At 38.8% G+C, this 23,761-nt stretch overlaps 2 protein-coding genes across 7 annotated transcripts in view; one reads left to right on the top strand and one right to left on the bottom strand.

Annotated features, from left to right (window-relative positions):
• MTUS1 (microtubule associated scaffold protein 1) overlaps positions 1–7,302 on the top strand; it is a 79,812-nt gene extending 72,510 nt beyond the window's left edge. For all 5 annotated transcript variants that reach the window (XM_053458943.1, XM_053458937.1, XM_053458952.1 and 2 more), the window contains 7 exons: positions 2,862–3,076; positions 3,402–3,507; positions 3,970–4,043; positions 4,134–4,232; positions 5,340–5,456; positions 5,809–5,906; positions 6,225–7,302. In XM_053458943.1, coding sequence (XP_053314918.1) covers positions 2,862–3,076; positions 3,402–3,507; positions 3,970–4,043; positions 4,134–4,232; positions 5,340–5,456; positions 5,809–5,906; positions 6,225–6,441 — 926 coding nt within the window. In that variant the 3' untranslated portion in view covers positions 6,442–7,302. The remainder of the gene's footprint in view (positions 1–2,861; positions 3,077–3,401; positions 3,508–3,969; positions 4,044–4,133; positions 4,233–5,339; positions 5,457–5,808; positions 5,907–6,224) is intronic.
• Positions 7,303–9,615: 2,313 nt separating this feature from the next.
• PDGFRL (platelet derived growth factor receptor like) overlaps positions 9,616–23,761 on the bottom strand; it is a 29,924-nt gene continuing 15,778 nt past the window's right edge. For both annotated transcript variants that reach the window (XM_053458992.1, XM_053458983.1), the window contains exons 3-6: positions 20,962–21,113; positions 13,930–14,223; positions 13,692–13,831; positions 9,616–10,173 (exon numbers count right to left, since the gene is read on the bottom strand). In XM_053458992.1, coding sequence (XP_053314967.1) covers positions 9,985–10,173; positions 13,692–13,831; positions 13,930–14,223; positions 20,962–21,113 — 775 coding nt within the window. In that variant the 3' untranslated portion in view covers positions 9,616–9,984. The remainder of the gene's footprint in view (positions 10,174–13,691; positions 13,832–13,929; positions 14,224–20,961; positions 21,114–23,761) is intronic.

The following is a 23,761-nucleotide window of genomic DNA, read 5'->3' as shown; positions in this document are numbered from 1 at the left end:
AAAGATGTGTTCCTAGATAACCCGTGCCTATCGTGTCTGTACTCCCCATCTGAAATATTTAGCTCATCTCGTCGATAAGTGGTTATTAACCATTGTTCTGTTGGCTGATGGCTTTACATGGTTACAGTAATGTACAATGACCTCATCCGCTGTCGGCAGTAAAGACATTCTTCTCCAGCTCTGAGAGGTTATAGGTAATGGGGAACTATTCTCACATTTAATGGCCCTCGGATGTGTTATTGTTAATTTTCCCATACAAAACAGTAACAATCCCTGACACTTATTACCTGTCCAAAAGCAGGTATCTGTTTTTTTGATATATAGATATAGATATGGATATATAGATATAGATTATAGTATATATTATATTTTTTTTTCTTTTTTTGTTTTCTTTTTGCCCAGCCAAGCATTTGTTTGTCTTTGAGGACTTACCGGGTATTCTAGATCAGTCCTTTCTATACAAAGTAATACAGGGTGATTTATCTGAATGTGTAATTTGGGGAAGCCTTTATACAAATGATCCCTGTACAGCAGTGCACCTCGCTAAAGGTCTACTTAACCCTTCCTGAAACCTGCTCACCGTAGAGAGATGGGATGGGCTCCCGGTCTATTTGCAGACATGTTTCATAGGGTCTTGGCTGTATATGAAAGTCTAGAGCGGTCTCTACAGCTATCCTGTGAAGGGCACTTTCATTAAATGAAACCAGATCCTTGAAGCATTGATAGGTGTGAATAATCTGTCCCCATCACCTGTCCTCCTAAGAGAGTGCGGCATCCAAAGGATTCTACACCCGGATTTAATAGCACCCTAAAATATAGGATAAAGTGCCTTCGTTGGGGTGGTCTTTTTTTTTTTTTCTTTAAGTTATGCAAGTATTCGGGGTGTTGCATTTAACGCTTGGTTATAGCTTGTCAGACCTGTACTTGGCATTAACAGGTTTTAAAGATGAGGACTAAAGTCACTTAATCCAAGAATCTCTGATCCGTAATCCTGCCATGACTTGCTAGGTTGCATGGAATGTGTGTGTTTAAAAATATATATATTATATACATACACATAATGTGTATACATGCTTGCAGGAGGGACATCTCAGTGGCCTCTAGTTGCTATGGTGCAGATGCTCCTTTCTACTCCAGGAAAGCAATGATGCTTGAAAGACCCTATAGGTCTATATACTGTAGATTCATGGAAATTAATTAAAGCATTGTCTAATCCTTTTCATATACCCCCCCCATTTAAAAAAAAATCAACATTTTAAAAGGGGTTAAATGACTTAATGGGGAGGAATAATCCTGCAGATCTAGAGAAGTTAGTTATGACCTCTTTCCCTGTGGTATACACACAAGGAAAGTGTTATTGTAATCTGGAAAGCATGTTGCGTTGGTTTATTTGCTGTGTAGTGTTTGGAGAGAGGCCAACCTGCTTCAATAGTGAGCCAATTTGCTGTACTTCTTTGATGGGGTGTGTGATCCAGTCCCGTGTGATCCAGTCCCGTGTGAGCAGCATATGGATCATTGGTGCCCTTCGGCCATTTTGTAATTTTGCGTTACAGATTGTTTGATCGTCGGTTGGGAAATATCCCTCCAGATCGTAAGGTAATTTCCTTTGACCAATACATTTTCATGTCTGTCACGATCCATGTGTTCATCTCACGTTGGGGAAATCTGGGTTTTTTGGGGGGTTTTTTGTGCTTGGTCTGTTCCTCTGTAGGCATCTGTACTTTACAGGCTTCTACCCAGCAGACGAGAGGGATTTTTAATTCTCCTCCCCTTGGATTTTGGACACTTCAGTGAGGGCCATTGTTCAGCGTTTGACCTCATGGTGAAACATGGACTATATGTACCTCTCGTTACCTGTAATCGGATTAACGCTAGGGTTATAACCAAATCTGGTTCAGAAAATAATGGCGGTTAGTGAAGAAACCAGCGCTTCTTTTTGGGAGAATTTTGGGAAAACATACTATCTGCGTTTTTTTAGTGTGAGTGGGCTACAGAAAGCATTTATTTTCCAGTGATTCCTTTTTACTCTGACGTTCATAGCCATTAAACAGCAAATTCAAATTTCCAATTACACACGCTCTCCGTAAGGTGACGCAGCATTCGCAGGGATGATCGATGTGTGTTTTGTAGGAAAATTTTCTGTTCTCTGATTGTCCCTTTCCGAGATTATAACATAACGCTATTGTTGGTAAACTTGAGTACCTTTTCTGTTTTTATTGTACATCACGATATAGAAGAACGTTTTTTTTTTTGGGTGCACACATTCCGTTACTGATGTTTCTGCGATTAAACGTTTTCAATGTATTCCATGAGCAGTTCTAAAACTTGTCCTACCGCTCACCCTTTCCTGGCAGGAAGAAGGTATGAAGGGGCAGTCATGCCCGTAATCCTTTTCAGGCGTCAGTTCAGTAAACATTTTTGTGTTTTTCCCTATCTGCAAGTCAAGCAGCAAATTCCGCTTACAAACATTGTTCGACTCGCCCCGTGGTGGCATCCTGCTGTTGGTCACGCATGTGCCCTGATGTGTGCTTACGCATGTATACACATGTACAGACAGTAGGCGCGCACACTCTGTAGTTTGAGTTGATATATTTGCCATTTCATGTATGAATCTTGCCATGGTATTTTTGATTTGTACCAATAAATAAAACCTTTTCAACCATCTGGAAGAGAGTTGATTGGAAAGGCATCTATCTGCGATTCATGTATAAATCAGAACGTTGTAGTAGCCATAGGGCCGTCGTTTGTCAACCTCAAATCGTCAAATGTTTTCATGGTTTTAGAATTGCAGAAAGCATTAAAACCAGACGCCGTACTAAAGATTGGTATACTTTGCAAATAAAAGTATTCTTTTTATGCAGTGTCTGCATCCAGCACCTGTGAGAGACTAGAGAAGGAGAAGAATGACTTGCTGGTTGCTTATGAAGGCATCATACAGAAGGTCAAGGATGAACATCAAGCAGAGCTGGCGGACCTGGAGGAGAGATTGAAGCAGTTCTACACCGGCGAGTGTGAGAAGCTGCAGAGCATTTTCATCGAGGAGGCTGAGAAGTATAAGAACGAACTCCAGGAAAAGGTTGGTGGACCTTTAAATATTTTTAGCTTTCCCTGTACAATAATATCATAAATTGTAACTTCAAGTATCAATTTACAAAAAGGGTATGTGGATCCCAATAAGAATGGCCTTCTGAATTCCTGAAATGTATCCCAAACTGAGTTATCACACAAGATGATTAGTTATAAACAGACCTTCTAAAGTTTCACATCCTAGCCTGGCAGAAAATAAAATTAGTGGTTTGACGGGGAATGATATAACCCTGAATTACAATGTGTATTTAATCTGGTTTGATGTTGCGCTTGTATATTGAGAATAGGCAGTAAATGTTGAACGCTTTTTGCAGGTGAATGACTTAAATGCTACTCATGAAGCCTACAGGGCGGACATAGAAGACAGCCACGATGATACCATAGAGAGACTGAAACAAGACTTTGAGACATCATTAGCAGGTACCATGTGCTGGCACCATTACCAAACCAATACAAATGGTCAAGGTTACATATGGCTCATTGAATGTGAAATATAGGAAAGTGACACTTTAATGAATCCCTGACTCAATAGTCATTTCAAGTACAGGAGACTTTACTGTGATGGACCTAATCCCAGGGGATTTCAAACACTAAAGATTCGGGGGGGGGGGGGAATTTTATTTTAGACATATTTTAAAATGTATTTTAACATTTTTGTTTTCTACATTCAGCTATATTGATAAGGATGCAAAGTTATTTTTCCATGTCGGCACATTCAAGTTTAGAGCGATTCACTGTATCTTCCAGAAACGGCAAATTTTATGGCGTGTTGTGTGTCCTGTAATTGCTAGTAATGGGGGTCCTCCTAACCCCAGTTTGCTCACCCTATACTATACGTCTGTGCCCCTATCACATATATTATGTTATAATTTTTTTTTCTAGAGCTAAAAATCATACAGGAAAATGAAAACAAATCCCTAGAAGAATCCTTTAAGGAGAAACAATCTGAATTGGAGGTATTATCACAGTTTAATTTATTTGTTTACATTCACATGAAATATAAAGATATATTGTGCTACCTGAATTTACATTATTTTCTCCTAAAGAAATCAATTGAAGAACTGAAACAAGAGAATGAGTCCTTAAAGGAGAAGTTGAAATCCAAGGAAGAGCTAAGGAAATTGGCCAAAGAGAAGTCTCCCCAGGTGAGCGCACTAATAGAATTAATATCTCCCAGGGCTAGAAAGGGTAGAAATAATCACACAGAGGGCAGTAACGTGAAAATGTGCTGGTAAACCAATGTCTTCACATGTTAGACTAAGTGCTTCTATCATTGTTAGAGCCATAATACACATTGCAGATTCTGTAGAGCTGTCACAATGGGGAAAGTCAAAATGAACAATAACTGATAATATATAAAATTGTCAGTCGCTTTCTAACATGCAAAGGCATAGTGGTACAGAAGAAGCAAATGCTCTTGTAAGCTTACACTCACATAGGAGATTGAAGAGAAGAGACTAAGCCTATCCACACTCATTGCTGGTCACTGATTCTGGGATTCCACTCCTTCCACGAGACACAGTTTAAAATGCTGGTAAACTTAAAGAAGCCAAAGTTATTTTTAAAACTTACTGGCACAATTCTGAATCTCTACTTTAAAATTTTTCAATGTGGTGATCTATAGGTGCCTGGTCCTAAAGGCCTAACTAGACCCAAAAAGGGGCAAGAGGACTAGCCACGGCCAAGCCGCCTCAGACACCCGCTCCCGTGCGTTTGTACGGTCTTGTGCCAAAAATTCTTCTGTTCAGTGGATAAGTCTAGCTTGGCTTGTGCCTAGCTTAAGAGCTTAAAGTCCCATAGAACGAAGTACATGCGTAAGGCTTTGAATTGTACTTCGTCGCCCACGTTTTTCACAGCATTATACATATGAAAGGCAGCTAATGTTTTACAACCAGTAATAAGAAGAAATGCAAATGCTACTGCTGTCAAAGAATACTTGAGCTTGTCAAGTAATGGCGGTCTTTGGTTTATTCCTCTTACTACACAATTTCTTCATCATTATACTGCTGGCGCTTTGCCCTGACCTGTCTGCATGCAGGTTATTGTACACACAGGTTATTGTACAATGTCGCTGCCAGGGTGTCTCGGCAACTTACTGAAGCATAACAATAAAGAGTTTCCGCTCGCGTTCTGTAGGCTCTACCTTCAGTGACATTCACAAACAAAATCTGGTGTACTATGGTCTCTAACATTTAAAGAGTTATTTAAATAAGAGAAAAACAATTTAACAGACTTTTAATGTTTTGGGATAGAAAAATCCCCAGGTCGTGTATCTGGAGCAGGAGCTGGAGAGTCTGAAAGCTGTACTGGAGATAAAGAATGAGAAGATTCACCATCAAGACAAGAAACTTATGCAAGTAGAGAAGCTGGTAAAGTCTCTTTCAGTTACTTGGTGACATACGCTGTAGCTGGCATTTAAAGTATGTTTTATCAATTTATATAAGCCAAGGTTAGAGTATATGGGGGGGGGGGTGGTCCATGGCTTCTTTCATTGGCTGTATGCCATTTCGGGAATTCACTGGTCATTCAGTAATTTAACATTAAAAATAAGTCGGTTGTAACGTTTTATTCTTTGCCTCCCTGTACCCCTGGGCCCATATAAAATATTCAAATGTTGAACTGGATCATGTAGCCAGAACCCACCCTGTTATAATCCACCCCCCTCCCCAAGCTGGTTTGATGAACCTTTTAATTTTTTTTTTTTACTCCTTTGCATTTAAGGTTGAAACAAACACAATCCTAGTGGATAAACTGAACAAATGCCAGTATGAGAATGAAGATCTGAAGGCTCGTATGGCATCCCATATAGCTATCTCAAGGTAAGGGCATGCTTTGGTTTATTTTACAGAAAGACTGGTTGAACACCTAGTCTGTGCAACTAAATCAAATTTCTTACGATCTTCCTATAAAATCCTTCCCTCAGGTTGTTGTAGCAACCTGGTTTTTGTTGAACCATTAAAGATTCAGAAGACTAATGCTAGATTTATGCTGTAAATGAATCAGTTGATAAAAAAGAGAATATTTGTGTGCGCCCTTCTGTGAACCTCTGCACCCTTGCCCTAGGAGGACCTTAACATTCCTTTTATCCCATATAAAAGAATAACTTTTTGGTTGACGCTATCGGTTTGCCCCAACAGGCAGCTTTCCACTGAGCAGGAGGTTCTTCAGCGATCTTTGGAAAAGGAATCCAAGGCAAACAAGCGGCTCTCCATGGAGAACGAAGAGCTTCTTTGGAAATTGCACAACGGTGACCTGTGCAGCCCTAAGAAATTATCTCCATCGTCTCCCGGAACCCCCTTCCATTCGTCACGGAACTCGGCCTCTTTTACAAGCCCGACAGTGTCTCCCAGATGACACCCCTACGGTGGCTAAAGACATTCCGCAAAGATTGTTTTGGACGTTTGAGGCAGAACGAAATAAAACTTTGGTTATATACCTATCAGAAATATGACTGGAATTCATGGTGTGGGTGAACAGTTCTGTAATATACTGGAAAACAGAAGCAATGCTGTTAAAGACAAACTTTTTTTATAATATATGTAAATGAACATTATTGCACAAAGCACTTACCTGGCAAGATACAGCAACTCTTGCATTTTTGTTTGCCTTTTTTTTTTCACCTACCGTAAGTTTATAGGGAAAAAACCAGCTCAGGGCTTGTAGATAAAACAAAAAAGAAAATCACAAAACTTTATAAATCACCTGCAATTTTTTGGGGGGTTTTCCCATTTTTGAGGTGGGTGTGATGTGAATGAGACGGATGAAACACATTTAGTATGCCTACTTCATGCTGCCTTCTGTGCTCTCTACGTAACGAAGCAGAAAACCGTAATTGTTTTTCAACATGTATCATATATGGAAAATAATTCATTCCCTTCCTAAGCCAGACAGAAAGTAGATCTGCCGTTTCCCTTTGGAATATCTGTTATGTTGCTTTAAAATCTGTACTTTTTAAATATTGTTTTTTTCTTTTTGCCTTTTGTTTTCTCCATTTAACCAACTACCGTAGTTGTCGAGTTTGGCATGTTTAACATCCTCATTAAGTGTTCTGTTAGTGCCGTGACTTCAGCAAATTTGTAAACTGCTTTTGTGTTACTCTATGCAAAGTGACCCTGTATGTATGCGATTTCATCTTTCAGGTGCTAGAACTCTCAAAGATGTAAATACCTGTGTAATACTTAATATTTGCAAAATAAAGGCCTACGTTAATTGATACATTTTTATGAATCTCTTGAAGGCATGTAACGAGCCTCAAACAAGTTAGTCAACTTTTTACTGCTTCCTATGGACTAATACAGAGGTCTTCATCAAGATCATCCCTCAAGTCCTTACGTGAGCATTGGAGGACATGTCTGGTAGATGTGAAAATATTTATTGATCCACCTTTAGCCTAAAGTACTGTCAAAACACAAGTTGAGAACCTCAAGTTTAGGGAAAGACTGAATTTTTAGCCTCATCAAGAGTTGTTTTATGGTGGTTTTTTATGTATGTTAATCCCCATAAACTATAAAATTTGAGAACCATAGTCAGTTCGCTATTGGGTACTTTGAGAAAAAAAATGTCCAAAGATTTTCTGTTTTGTAATGTGGTTTGAGGTTGTATTTAGTTTTTATGTTTGGAAATTCACTAGTGTCTTTTTAAATCATTTGCGTGCCGTGGATGGAGTAAGCAATAGACTGGGTTCTGCGCACTTAGCAGGGACCCAAAGTGTTAAAACGGACTAGATCCGGTTGTCCTCTTACTTATCCTCCCGCATGCTTCTTCCGAAAGGATTTCTTTATGGGCACTATAACATGGGCATTTATGAGCACGCTTAAAGATAGCATTTTGTATATTACCTTATTTCTGTTTTGCTTTTTTTTTTATTCCCTTTCATTTTCATCTGCTTAATGCAAATATTTGTAGATTATAGGAAATATGGATGAACAGATATAAAGCTGTAGTTGCTTGGTTTGTAATGATGGAAAATATATTCTGAGATATGAAAATAAATTTATTGGTGCAATAAGTTCATAAAGACAAGAGTTGCTTTCATTTAGTATTCTTGGTAATCTTAGTTGAACCTGAACATATGAATTAACATGTTGGAAGTCTGTGTAATGTTATGTGAATCAGGTTGCTGTGTGTTTAAAGGGTCACCCAACCATCATAAGCCCTTTGATGCATATGAAAGATGTGTTCCATTTTGCAAATACATGGGGGGTTCTTCAGAATCCCCCCCAAATGAGTTTGCCCCTTTCTTTACCCGAACCGAACAATAATGGGGCGCAGATACATATAAGGAAGAAAAAAACAATAAAACCAATAGTGTAGAGTGTAAAGCTAATGGTGTGTATGAAGTTGATATTGCACTCACAAAAGAAATGGATGATTCAGGCCCATCTATGTAGAACGCAAACGTCTTTAATATTCTTTGTAGATTCTAAAAAATAAACTTAAAATAGTGTAGTATCCGAGAGGATATAAGGTTTATTCACGTCTTTCATATAACCCTTTCTTTACCCCACAGCTAAATCCCCTGCTCCAGCACTGCCTCCGGTGAACGCTGCGTTCAGGACCCCAGTGCGTATGTGTGAAGTCCCATGGGTTTAATTCAGAGCAGTTTCCTGCTAATGATGGCTTGAAGCAGCCAATCAGTGGCAAGAACTGTTGGATCATGGAGGAAGAATGCAGCCTTTGTGTTAAATTCTGTCTGGTAAATTAGTCTTGAGTACTTTAATAGATTTCTTGCAAATCAGATTTTTTATTTTCCTGTAACTTATCTATTCCTATAAAAAGCTGTATTTTGTTCTGTTGGGTACTGATCCTAAATAGTCTTGGGGGCTTAGGTTAATGTAAATGTGTGTTTACCTTACTGAGAGGGCGGGTACGCACTACAACACATTTACATACACTCATGCTTGCACTCCATCAAACACTCATTCATGTTATCCCTCTAACATGGGCACTCACACACTCATGCTAAGAAACCTATACGTACGCACTCATAATAATTCATATTAACACAGAAGTGGTAGAGGCAAATACAGTAAGCAAATTTAAAAATGCATGGTATAGGCATAAAGAGATCCTGATTCAAAGACAAGACCAAGGAGTAATTAAAGTAAAAAAAATAGGTAGACTAGATGGATTCTTTCTTACCTGCCATCCAATTCTCTGTTTCTGTATTCTAGGATTGCTTCATGCTCAATGTAGACAAAACAGGCAATGGGAACTAAAATATTCCACAAATGTTTCACTTAATTCACTCAATTTCCCATTTGTGATCAAAAAGCTGGTATCACTCATAGTTCAGTTATTGTATGCTGTCCAAAGTGACAGGTCACTGCTCAGAGAAAATGATTGTTGTGGATGAAAAATGGAAAAGGAAACACTAATGGCATGACCTCACTTTTTTCTTGCAGGTTTTGAGATGTGACATTATGAATAACTACCTATCGACAAGCTGCATTGAATTATGGTCAGCAAATAAGAATGTTCAATGAGTCTGAGTCAGACCTCTAGGAAACCATTAATACAATACACAAATTAACTTTCAAAGCAATTTTTTATAGATATTCACTTAATGTATTCTGGTTTATATTAGCTAATGAAACACAACTACATGAAATACATCGTTATTAATAATTTGAGTACAGACGTCCAAGTTTTAAGCATTTCATAATGAGTAATTATTGCCAAAAAATAGATGTAAGAATTCCCAACAAGTCACTTGGCAAGTTATTCCTTGACCCAACATTCTCTGCATCTGGAGAGTTTATATAATGATCTTCTGTGCATGGGGGTAGCATGTATAGAAGGCTCATTTTTACCAGCTGGTGATTTGCCATCTGTAAGCCTTATTGGCTATTATTGAATGGTGCCATTAAGATCTTTTGCCGTCAGAAAGCCGGAGTTTTAAAGTCTATCCACTCTTGTCGCTAATGTCGTCTGTCCTCGCAGGTTTTGTGCTTTGCAAATATAATATCCAGCATCAATGGTTTCGAAATCTTCAACAGAAATAACGCTCTTTGAGATTCGGGTGGTGTACCCAATGCCTCGATTCATCAGCCTCCAGGAGTCCTGAATAGCAACAGGTCTTTCATACTGTATTAAAATAAAAAGTAGGGCAAATTAATACACAAACCATAGAGGAGTCAGATTAATTCATTGGTATAAAAACTAGTATTGCAGGGGGTGTTATAGTTTGATTCCTATGGTTTGAAAGCTCCAAACCACTCTTCTGTTTTAATCATAGTATAGTTTTTGGCTGTCTGGGTGCTGAAGTGTAGAATTTGACAGCACATAAGGCCAAATGCCAAGGTTTTGCTGCTTTATGGAATCAGCAACAGATCAGTGGAAGTGGGCACGCTAACGTTCTAGGTATAGATCTGCAAACAGCAGAAGATAAAGCATTTGCCACTCCTACTTAGTCCAACAACCAGCTCATTGTAACCATATATAATGTGCCTGAAGAAGAGCCCTAAGTTCATATTTCTTAAAATAAATAAAATATCAAAAGCCATTGGATGACCAGACCTTTTATTTCAGTATTAAATTTTAACAAATTTTGATTGTTTTGAAGCTAACTTTTAATTCCCATGTGCTTTACTTGACTAGAATTATATGGTGTCTACATCCATGGACGGTGCGTTCTTCATGACTTACAATGGGGTTACATTCTAATGAACCCCCCACAGATAAACCATGTCTTCTACCGAACCCTAAAGTAATGGAAATTACATAATACATAATGACATCACTTCTTATTCAAGTTTAATGCTATGTGCATCATTACCAAATACTAGTAAAGGCAAAACAATCAAAAGGTTTTATGTGTTACAGGATGTAATAATCTTGCAAGGTAGGATGTAGAGGACTGCACTGGGAGGCGGTCTTGCTGGTGTTGCGGGAGCGGGCGGTCAGTCACTGTACCTGGGGGTCCCGGTAATCCCGCGCAGTCCCTTCCCGCTGCAATTCAGGTAAGGAGGTGGGCGTAATTGGCCACAAATGTGGCGGGAGCGGGCAAAAAATCAGCAGGAGCGGGATTAAAAAAGCCGTCCCGCGCAGGGCTCTAGCAGGATGTTTATAATTCTACAGCTCTGGCGGAGTCTAGAAAAATCACATCTGGAGCAGCTGTTGTGTTATATCTACTTAATTCCCAAGTGACAGGTGACTCATTTCCCTCTCACAAGAGTAAAAGATTAATCCTTCCTGTTAGAGAAAATGTTTCCTTAACATTCCCTGTGTAATCGTGCTGTGACTGAACGCATGGCGTAGGGACAAAAGGCAGCTCTGTCTTTCAGTCTGCTCTGGTACTAGGCATGTATATGGCTTATCACTTAACCTCAAACACACAGCAGCTTCTGGTACGTTTCAGATAACCAGCATTCCTTCTAATTCCACCCATCAATGAGAGTGCCAACTTCTAATCATTATTAATCATTAACGGGTCATAGGAACATTTGCATACAGTGATAACACAGAACATTGAAATACCATTCCTTAATAAATTGCACTATGCGTTAACGAGATATAAAATCAAAATATTTACATGGTAGAAATAATGTCATGTTTTTTGGATATATTCTTTTTTCCTTCCATATTGTAAATTTGAGCAGATAAACAGGAGATCTCTAATCTCATCAACTGTCCCATTGAACGGGCCACCAGGTAGCCAACAGGATAACGGGTTCTTGATTTTGTGGCAGAGGAGTTACCACCCTCTCTAACTTCCCACCCTAGAGCTAGTCTGCTAAGGCCAGAATCCACCGATGCTTTTTGGGTAGGTTCTACAGTCCTAAAAGTCACAATAATAAGTACATATATACAGCATTAAAAGTATAGTGTACGAGGAAAACACAGATGTGTCAGAGTGCCGGCACACACCATAAACACTTGTGGTGTCCTTCTTCCAAATCTATGGAGGCATTCTGCAAAACGTCCCCAATATGAATTGGCTTTTTCCCCTGCCTGCCTGCCTGCCTCCCTCCCTCCCTCCCCTCCATTTTGCTTGCAGGAGCGCTGGCTCAGCTAGGGTACTGGAGTGGTTTGATGGGACCAATGCGAGTGCTTTCCTCCAGTTGATTGGCTTCTTCAGACCATGGAGAAGGTACTGTGCTGCAGCTTCTCCTGGAGGTAACTCATTTATTTATTTGGTAGGTATAATATATGCATAATAATGTACTAACAAAGTACCCTCACTAACCAAATAATTTGCATCTCCTTTTTTCCTATACAATATAAACTGCCAGCATTCTTACAGTGAGTTATACAGTCACATAAGCTTTCAAGACTTCATTGGTCTTGGGCCAGAGTCATCAAACCTTGTACATGTCACTTGTTTATGGTTGTGTTTCAACTACCCTTTGTTAAATGTATTTGAATTCATCGTGTGTGACACAATGTCTTAATAGGTAAAATGTAGCAAGAATCAATTGAACTAACCACTTGTATTATACACATTCATAACAATTGGTGAAAACTCTAGTTATTAAATGTTTTTAGAAAAATAATTATATGCCTCACCTTAATATGCATTATGAAGAGCCAACTCTCAGTGAACGTCTTATACATGGGTACAGAGCTTTTACCATATATATGACTTCTTGAAAGTCACCTCATTTATTTAACTGTGTACAATATATGGTCAGTTCTACTTAAAAGGGTGCAACATCACACCATTAAATTGACAGGTCTTCGCACCAAAAATCCAGACTAAACTAAATACTAAATAGTGATATAGCATTGTTATTACGTTTACAACAACGTTATAAGTAACATCCTATAATTATTCCAAATAACAGAGTGCATTTCTCTTGATACCAGAAGCAAGACACCATTTCAAACAAATGTTTCAATTGAGAACAAAGTCTCATCTAGGCAGAATAAACAACATGAAAAAAAGTCAGATAGGAAGATATGTCACCAAAGGTCAGAATACAATATGAGGAAAGGAGAGTTCTGGGTGTGCCCAGCTTTAACACAGATACACACTCTTACACATATTCCAGGTTTCTATGGCAGACAGGACCACATGTAAAGCAAATATTTTTATGTGCAAATATTTGAGATTATAAAGAATGAATGCATTGCTTTCTATATTTACTTTGGCGCTGAAATTATGTGAAATTAATGACATGTTCTGACCATGCCAATGTAAAGATATTATTTCATTACAATATATTATGTTTGCTATTATCTCAAGAAGGTATTGTGGCCATACACAGATACAACATGGCTCTGATGTCATATGGTATTGGATGTAGTGATGTTTTCAGCAGGGTGACACCAATTTGGTAGAACCAACGAGGAAGGAGGAATTAGCAAATAGTCAGATCCTAAGAACAGGTTAAAAAATATCTCAAGAACATGAATAGTTTTACTAAATAAATCAATAAGCCATGCTAAATGTTGTGGTAGTTCTTCTTTAAGATGAAACAAACAGGACGGCTTCTCAGAGTGCATTCAAACCACGGGACCACAGTGGCTGCCCCTTGGGCACCATTAACAGCCACTGTGTGAAAAGGAATGGGACTGGACCTTACCAACATTAAAAAGCATCTAGATTAACGATCTTTTTTATTGCTCATCATATTAATTTTGTGTTAAGAATATTGCCTTACCTCTTGACCTGGGTAACTCCATGTGAATTCGACTTCCACATCAGGTTCCCCAAGAACAGTGCAGAAGATGCTAAAGTCACTGCCACTTCTGACCTTGTTGGCAGAAGCTGTAATTGTAGCAGAGGGTGGGCCACTAGGAACTGCACACATGGAAGAAAGATGACATGTTAATAAAATGTTCATGTGCTTCATATTCACAGACATATGCAACGGCCATTCTATAAATATGATATTTTACCTTCCACGTAGAGTAACTGGTATTTAATGGAGATTTGTGGAGCCCCCTTGGCTTCTGCCCGGCAGTATACCACTCCGCTTTGGTTACATTTCGGTTGTTGGTAAATAAAGCCTTTCTTTACATCATATATAACTTCTGTGCCATCTGCCTTTATTTCCTCTGCAGGAAACTCTCTATGAAGCGTGACTTTTGCTGATGGGATGGTCACTCTGCACGGAATGATAGACGGCTTATCTGGATGCAAGTAGACAATCTCAAAATAACTAGACGAGGGAACAAACAGTTCTCCTTTATCTGAAAAAGGAAGCAGGAAATACAACAAATTATAATCCAATAACTAAGTAACACAAGGTATTCTGCTCTAACAACGTCCGGCTAAATATTATGTATTATGTATAAGAAGATCAGCTCAATACAAAATGTATGAAATAAAAAAATATAATGGGACTTGATGATAAATAGACCATTAGATATAATCCCAATGGAAGTGAAAGCTGTCTTCATTCGTTATATAACTTTATATGTAACATATACATTTAAAAATGTATTTATAGCAGATAGTTTAGAATATTAGGTGGTATGATATATACAGATGGCATACCACTGATATACCTAGTTTTGGGTTGCTGGGAAGCCTTTCTCATCTTTTTCGATTCTTACCATTTCAAGCACTATATAGTTAGTTACTTTTGGTATATATGGTAGATGATCTTGTGAACAAGAGGCCAATGACTTTTTAGCATACAACAATAATAATGATTGTAATTTACGGTTGGTTTATGAATGAGTTCATCAACAGATTTATTATATAGATGTCACACTTACAGCTGATAACTGTAATGGTGTAATTTCCACGCAGGTGCACCACAAGTGGACTTCAGGCAATGCATTGCTCCATGCCGCAACTTGTCATCCATTGCATTTTAATTTTGGATTTTTAAGGGAAAATGTACTTACCTCATGTGTAATTTCTCCATTGGTATTTTTATCATGCAACATGCAATACAACTGATGGAATGATTGTGACCATGGAGCTATCTCTTGCCCATTATACTTTAGGCTAAGAAAAAATTTGATAGACTTGATAGACAAATCCTTCTTAGTTCTAATGAAAAAGTAAAAGGTTGTGGCACTAAGTTACTTTCACTGCAATACATAGTTGGGAATATGATAGCATTTGCAATACAGTGGGGCAAAAAAGTATTTAGTCAGCCACTAATTGTGCAAGTTCTCCCACTTACAAAGATGAGAGAGGCCTGTAATTTTCACCATAGGTACACTTCAACTATGAGAGACAGAATGGGGGGAAAGAATACAGGAAATCACATTGTAGGATTTCTAATGAATTCATTGGTAAATTCCTCGGTAAAATAAGTATTTGGTCACCTACAAACAAGCAAGATATCTGGCTCTCACAGACCTATAACATCTTCTTTAAGAGTCTCCTCTGTCCTCCACTCGTTACCTGTATTAATGGCACCTGTTTGAACTTATTATCAGTATAAAAGACACCTGTCCACAACCTCAAACAGTCACACTCCAAACCCCACTATGGCAAAGACAAAGGAGCTGTCGAAGGACACCAGAAACAAAATTGTAGACCTGCACCAGGCTGGGAAGACTGAATCTGCAATAGGCAAGCAGCTTGGTGTGAAGAAATCAACTGTGGGAGCAATTATTCGAAAATGGAAGACATACAGGACCACTGATAATCTCCCTTGATCTGGGGCTCCATGCAAGATCTCATCCCGTGGTGTCAAAATGATCACAAGAACGGTGAGCAAAAATCCCAGAACCACACGGGGACCGAGTGAATGACCTGCAGAGAGCTGGGACCAAAGTAACAAAGGCTACCATCAGTAACACACTATGCCCCCAGGGACTCAAATCATGCAGTGCCAGACGTGTCCCCCTGCTTAAGCCAGTACATGTCCGGGCCCGTCTGAAGTTTGCTAGAGAGCATTTGGATGATCCAGAAGAGGATTGCACGAATGTCATTTGGTCAGATGAAACCAAGGTAGAACTTTTTGGTAGAAACTCAACTCGTCGTGTTTGGAGGAGAAAGAATGCTGAGTTGCATCCAAAGAACACCATACCTACGGTGAAGCATGCGGGTGGAAACATCATGCTTTGGGGCTGTTTTTCTGCAAAGGGACCAGGACGACTGATCCGTGTAAAGGAAAGAATGAATGGGGCCATGTATCGTGAGATTTTGAGTGAAAACCTCCTTCCATGAGCAAGGGCATTGAAGATGAAACGTGGCTGGGTCTTTCAGCATGACAATGATCTCAAACACACCGCCAAACACACTAGCCAGTCTCCAGATCTCAACCCCATAGAAAACCTTTGGAGGGAGTTGAAAGTATGTGTTGCCCAGCGACAGCCCCAAAACATCACTGCTCTAGAGGAGATCTGCATGGAGGAATGGTCCAAAATACCAGCAACAGTGTGTGAAAACCTTGTTAAGACTTACAGAAAATGTTTGACCTCTGTCATTGCCAACAAAGGGTATATAACAAAGTATTGATATGAACTTTTGTTATTGACCAACTACTTATTTTCCACCATAATTTGCAAATAAATTCTTTAAAAATCAGACAATGTGATTTTTGGACTTTGTTGTCTCATTCTGTCTATCATAGTTGAAGTGTACCTATGGTGAAAATTACAGGCCTCTCTCATCTTTGTAAGTGGGAGAACTTGCACAATTGGTGGCTGACTAAATACTTTTTTTCCCCACTGTATATATTTAGGAGACGGTCAGACAGCACCTTAATTGCACGAGTAGGATTCCACCCAACACCCTCAAATGTAGTAAAGAGTCACGAGGCACTCAGCAATGTGAATAAATCAGTACAGTTTTATTTCTACACGCGTGGTGACGTTTTTCTCTGCATCTGATTTATTCACATTGCTGAGCACCTCGTGACTGTTTTGTGATATACTGTCCTAGTAAAGTCCAGTCTACCAAGTTTATTTACCCATTCTTTTTTTAAATCAAACTTAGCAGCTATTAGGAAATTTTTACTGTGGGAGTAAACATTGACTTTGTTGTCCATATCTGCTGATTTCACATGCGTTTATTACAAGTTACAAAAAACATACACAATAAAGGTTCATCTAAAATGCAATACTGATTATGTGGTATACCTTATCTCTTGTGTACCTACTCTCTAACTGGACTCTTGTCCACATTAATAGAGTGTCTAGGGTGGTGAAGAAGGACCAGACTCTGGGTCCATGGAGGCAAGTTTTCTGTGATCTGGTTGAAGATTTTATGTATGTTTGCCTGGTGGTACACGGGAGATCAGGGTAACATTAATGAGCCTGGGGTCTCTCCTGTCAGCATGCGCCAGCATCGCTAGCTCCCTGCTGACTGATTCGGTGTAACGATGCTCAGTGTAAACTGGTTACACCAGGAATAACGGAAAATGCCCGAAAAGAAGTTTGGGAATATTCTGCCGGCTGTGTCAGTCCTGACGCTCCAGGAAACAATATTAACTGTAAAAACTTACCCCGAGGATACAGACCCACTCTGTGATCAGTGCCAGTGAAAGTGAAAAGAGGAAGGAAACAGTGTTTCTTTTTTCAAAAAACACTTTTAAACATAAAAAATGATTTTTTTTTAAGTTTGAAATGATAAAGGAATACAATAAAATAACTCATTAAACAGACTTCAGTGACATCACCATGGCATAAAAAGTCTAAAAAATTATAATTAAAAAAAAAATACTTGAGACAGGCCAGATGTTCATGGGCAGTTCCCAGTGGGGACAGAGGCAACCAGAGTAAAGCAGCCAGAACACATGGCTCACAAGTATAGGGCACGGGGTCCAAGTAGTCTACAGGCTCTCTGTGGCAAAGGCACAGCATTCCACAAGAGATGTGGGAAAGGTCTCCTTCAGCTCGTTGGGCATCGTGATGTGTTCTAAGATGAGTGCAGCCAGAAACCCTAGGAGATCAGAGGGATAACATAGATTTTGCTTGGTTTGCCCCTTGCGCACTGACAAAAACTCATACGCTCCTAGCGCATGAAACCTCACTATTTTATTTAGTTTCTTTCCAGTGACTTGTTGTTTGCTTTGAGAAACCGCACTCCATTCACCTCAATTATTTGGTGAGTCACAAAGAAACTCTGTTCTATCCACCTTGATCACTGCAGCCCTCTTAGTTTAAGTATCTGTGTTTCAGCTGTGATACAACTGCCAAGATCATCTTGGATTTTAGTTTCTAGAATCCCCATTATCTTCACCCAGAAACCTAAAAAGGTTCTGGACCATGAGATAAGGAATGCTCTGGTACTTTAAGTGTAAATTAACTATACAATAACTATACTATATAATATATAAGGGAGAGGAGCAATAACAATGTCAAAAATGTCACCCAAATTACATTTTAAGAGATGGGATTAAGGAGCATTATTTAAGAACCAACTAGGACCTGTTAATAACATATGAATGATAATAGAGTTTTTTAAACCTCATAGTTCAGGTAAGGTTTCTGGGAACTTGTTAGCCATGCTGACTAGTGATTTGAGGTCAGTCTTGTGAAGTACCTGTAGCCTACTTATAGGAATAGTATATACTATGAACCCGACAATTCACAAATTCTGCGCCACTTGAAGAAAAGCTGGGATAATAGCTAAATTTATGTATTGTGTTTAGATTAGTATATTGTTAGCTAATGATCCATAAGTCATAAGTGTGATTTTGACCTGAAAATGTCATTTAGTTATTTGCACTAAAGATCCCTTATACTAATAGTATCTTCTGGGTTCAGCAATGAGTCATATTTATGAGTAAACCCAGTTAAGAGAAAGTGCACTTATCCTGTCATTCCTTCCCGTTACATTGTTTATATTTATTGCTCCTTGTGTGGCACGGATAATAAGCTATTTCTTGATGCTCTTGGGAGTATAAAACAAAATTGGTCCTACGGGAATCTGAAATAATATCGGTTTTAACATATTTCCTGTAACTAGCGCATTTAGCTTAATAACATATTACTTAACAATAATAATATTTATTCATCTTGTAGATCTACATACCGCATACAAACATTAATTTGTATATCTGCCTCTATCAAGTGCATGATTTACACCATGCCTTAAATCCCGCTTGCAGAATAATGATCTACCAGATTCCTTTTTGTTAGCAGCTATAGTCATGGTGATAAACAATGCGGCAAATTCCATTTTATGCCCTGAAAGTATGGACTTTTAATGATTGTTTTGTGGGTTTTGGTGAATGATTGCGACTTTGGTTTTGAAAGATGCAGTCGAGAATCTCATGCTTCAAGGAAGAGATATCAATGATGATTCATGAGAATATGTGCTTAGACACCTCCAAGAGGTATGTAAAGAATGGAATTTGACACTAACTTGTTTGGGAATTTAAGTCTATCCCAACAAACTAAGGGCTGGGAGAGAGACTGACATGAGAGGACATGTTTTCCATGTAAAGTTTTGGGGGTAGTAGAAGCATTATTAAACACTCATCTACAGACACCAGACAAGCCAGAAGGCAAATAAGGTCAACAATGATCACCTTTTGCCTCTATATCCACTTTATACATGGATGCCTTGAAAGTAATTGCCCGCTGTACAGGACAGCCTTTAGACAAAACTCGGGTTAAGAGGTGCAGTAGCCAGATCACCACTCATGGACAGCTGTTTTGTCCTTAATGGGACATATCGGCATGAGGTTGTGATCCCGGCTTAATACTTCAGGCTTAGGGTAGCATGAGGAACACCAATTACATAAGTTATGTGGGTAAAGGTGATGGAATTAAGGGGGTAAAAGAAGCATTATTAAACACTCATCTGTGAAACAGCTGTCCATGAGTGGTGATCTGGCTACTGCACCTCTTCCCGAGTTTTGTCTAAAGGCTGTCTTGTACAGCGGGCAATTACTTTCAAGGGATCCATGTATAAAGTGGATATAGAGGCAAAGGTGATTGACCTTATTTGCATTTGCCTACCCAGAATCCCTTGTGGTTGTGGCAGCACCATGAGATTTCTGAGGTAAAAACAAGCCTCCCTTCATCCTTTGTTGGGTTTTTTTTTTCTCTGAACCACTGGAAAAAGGTTATTTTCCACCTCCGTAGATATAAGGTACAAATACTTTACTTACACTGTTACTATATATCTGTATGCAGGAAGGCGGCAAAATGAAAAAGAAAAAAAAAAATTGTACTAGCTCTAGTCTATTTAGACATCTTTATGAATAGAGAGCGACCTCAGAGACAAAATAGAGGGGCAGATTTATTTTCGGGAGTGTGGTTAGGGATGGGGGATTGTAACATATTAGTAGCTGCATATGTAACTGAGTAAGGCATTTGGAAGAGGGATGCTGCTCTGGTAAGAGTCTAATTTCTATTCACGTTATGGTTTTATATTGGGCTGTAGAGCACTGGGATACACTCGTTTTCCGCAAACAGTCCGAGCTCCCAGAAAAGAGGAACATCAGGAGAGGAAAGAAGGAAACCGGGATTTGGATCACACAGACTGTACAAACACCAAAGAACATTCTGCCAACGACTTGTTGATCTTCTCATCCAGCGATGAATTGCGTAACAGAGCAGGAACACAGAATAATAGGCAGTAAATGCAGCATACTCCTTTTCCTGAGCAAATGCATCTGGCAGGCACTAATCTGATTTCACTAATCATTATTTTCCTAAGGCAGATTTTTATGTCTGACTTTTACATGACACAATGGGGCAGCTTTTAACACACAACTTCAGATCTACCTTATCTTTGGCAAACCAGATATTCATTTTATCGGCCAAATTTTAAAAAAATCATTCTTTAGTGTTAAGAAAGTGAATGTATAAGAATCACAATAAAGCAAACTGGACAGATAATAAAGAAGCAATAACATCAAATAAATGCATACTTTACAAGCATATTGGGCATCAACAGTAGGTGTTGACAACTAGGATGGAGAAGTCATGGAGAAGGAACCCCACAGTGCCACCACGATCTTGTACTTATTTCCTAATATCAGGACTGATTGCCCTAATGGATATTACCTGTGAAAAAGATGTACGTAGAGCCAGACTTTGATTCATCTTTTCTACAGCCGTGACTGTTGCACACCTGAGCCCAACAGCTAAACTCTCCGGTATCTGCTGCCGACGAGTTTACCAGAATTAGCTGCCCGTATCTGTCGTGCTGTTTCACGCTGCAAAGTAATACAAATGAGCGTCATTACAGTATTTAATTATCAGATTCATTATTATGTATTATTTGTATTCTTATTATGCCTATCATGTTAGTATATATTTTATTCCAAAAGCACCAGCGCATTATTTGGTGTTATTCATGATAGATAAAATGTATTTTTGAGAAGTAGCAAACTGAAATATATCAATGTGACTATAATTTATATATTATATATGTCATTTTATTAAATGATAACCTTTCTATTATTTCTATTATTTATCTGATGTCCTAGGTGGTGGTGAGGTTGTGCAGGCCATATGGACATATAAATGATTCTAAACAAGTAAATTGATTCTAAACATGTAAATTGATTGCCATACATTTTTTTTCTTTCAATAGCGGCGTATCACAAAGCGTAAGGTACCATATAATTAGAATAAATATGGCAGCAACTGAACTTCTAGTCCTGAAGCGAGAAGGCCATCCCCTGTCCATGGTGCTGACTAGTGATGCAACACACCAGGCTAAACTCTACATCCCGTACCCATGACCAGTAAATGTCCACCGATTGCACTCAGGGACATGGCAGTCTAAGCTCACACCATACAGGGTATATTTTCCAGGGTTTAATCAGTAAACCCCTAGGACATGGCCCAAGTTAACCGCCTGAGTTACACTATTCACAGAAGCCCTGGAAGGTTACATTGGAAGGAAAATTTCCACTTGCGGAGGTATATGCAACAATCCAACTCACATCAATGTAACCATTTGTTTTTAATGCTGCTGCAACTTGGAACAACTTAAGTCCACTCATATTTACCAGCGTTCTTATCTCAACAGATATAAGTAAGTATGATACTCAGATGGTGAAAAACAGAGAATATAATGCGAAATGTCATGTATTTTGATATTAATCCGGACCAGATATACCAGTGACAGAGATGCTATTGCTCATTACCTGGAAAAAGAACAGAAGGGTCTTCAATTGCATTTAGATGAAATTACACACAAACACAAATTGCTTTCCCATTTCAGAAAGGTGTCTGGGAGTGCTTTGAGTCAGTGGCATTCAAGAGGCAATTCAAAACAGATCTGGAAATTAAACACAACTAATCCCATTTACAGTGTCATGGAAAGGGTAAAAAAAGACATACGTTCATGAAGTTCAACCTTTTCATATGACATGTAATACTTTCCTTTTTTATCAGTTTCCATGGTACTGAATGATAGTAAACTTCTGTCTAAGACAAATCTATGTATTCCAAATATAATAAACATCATGTTGAAGACAAAGATCAGCCATGTTTTCCATACTGTGGGCACTAGATGGGATACAGATTATTATTGTGTACTTATTCAAATATATAAATAGCTATCAATCAGTAATACAGTCATATAAATAGTATTGGTAATGCCCTGCACCCCACACAACTCTCTAACCACACCCCCGCTTTGTACATATTAAATGGTGGAAGGTATCACCTAACTGGTAACAGGTTGGCAGGGGATAGGAAAATAGTTCTTACCTAGTTATGACCATATAGAAGCAATACAGTTGTGTGGAAAAGAAAGTACACCTTCTTTGAATTCTATGGTTTTACATATCAGGGCATAATAACAATCATCTGTTCTTTAGCAGGTCTAAAAAATAGGTAAATGCAACCTCAGATGAAGAATAACATATGACATATTATACCACGTCATGATTTATTCAACAAAAATAAAGCAAAAATTGAGAAGCCATGTGAGAAAACGTACACCCTTACGGCTTCCATAGGAATAAAGACACTAAGTAGCAGAGAGGTGTTGCTAATCAAATGCCCTTGATTAACTGATCATCAGCAAGTGTGACCACATCCATACATTTTAGTAGTTTGCTGGTCTGGAGCATTTAGGTGTGTCCCAGAGAGGCAATTGTTGCTGCCCATCAATTGTTTCCAAACAATTTATAGTACATTATTCTACAGTGAAAAAGATTATTCGAAAGTGGAAAGTTGCCAATCTTCCCAGGAGTGGACGTTGCTCCAAATTCACACCAAAGTCAGACTGTGCAATGCTCAGAGAAATTTCCAAGCCTCAGTCAGTGTGTTAAATGTTAAGTTCATGACAATACAATTAAAAAACAGACTGAACAAGTGTGATTTGTTTGGGAAGATTGCCAGGAGAAAGCCTCTTCTCTCAAAAAAGAACATGGCAGCACGACTTTGATCAGATTCAGAAAATTGCATCCGAACAAACCACAAAACTTCTGGAACAATGTCCTTTGGATAGATGAGTCTAACTGTCAAGCACGTTGGTGGAGGGGGGATGATTTGGACTTCTTTTGTAGCCACAGGACCTGAGAACCTTGCAGCCATTGAGTCGAACATGAACTTCTCTGTATACCAAAGTATTCTAGAGTCAAATGTGAGGCCATCTGTCTGACAGCTAAAGCTTTGCTGAAATTCGGTCATACAACAGGACAATGATCTCAAGCACACCAACAAATCTACAACAAAATGGCTGAAGTCAATGCCCCAGTCAAAATCCAGACCTCAACCTGATTGAAATGCTGTGGCGGGACCTTAAGAGAGCTGTTTATAAACAAATGCCCGCAAACCTCAATGAACTAAGCCAACCTTGTAAAGAATAGTGGGCCAAAATTCACCAACAATGATATGAGAGACA

Source organism: Spea bombifrons, chromosome 1, assembly GCF_027358695.1.
Source record: "Spea bombifrons isolate aSpeBom1 chromosome 1, aSpeBom1.2.pri, whole genome shotgun sequence".
Lineage (NCBI taxonomy): Eukaryota > Metazoa > Chordata > Amphibia > Anura > Pelobatidae > Spea > Spea bombifrons.
Note: the sequence above shows the minus strand (reverse complement) of the source record. Positions and strands in the feature narration are given on the sequence as shown.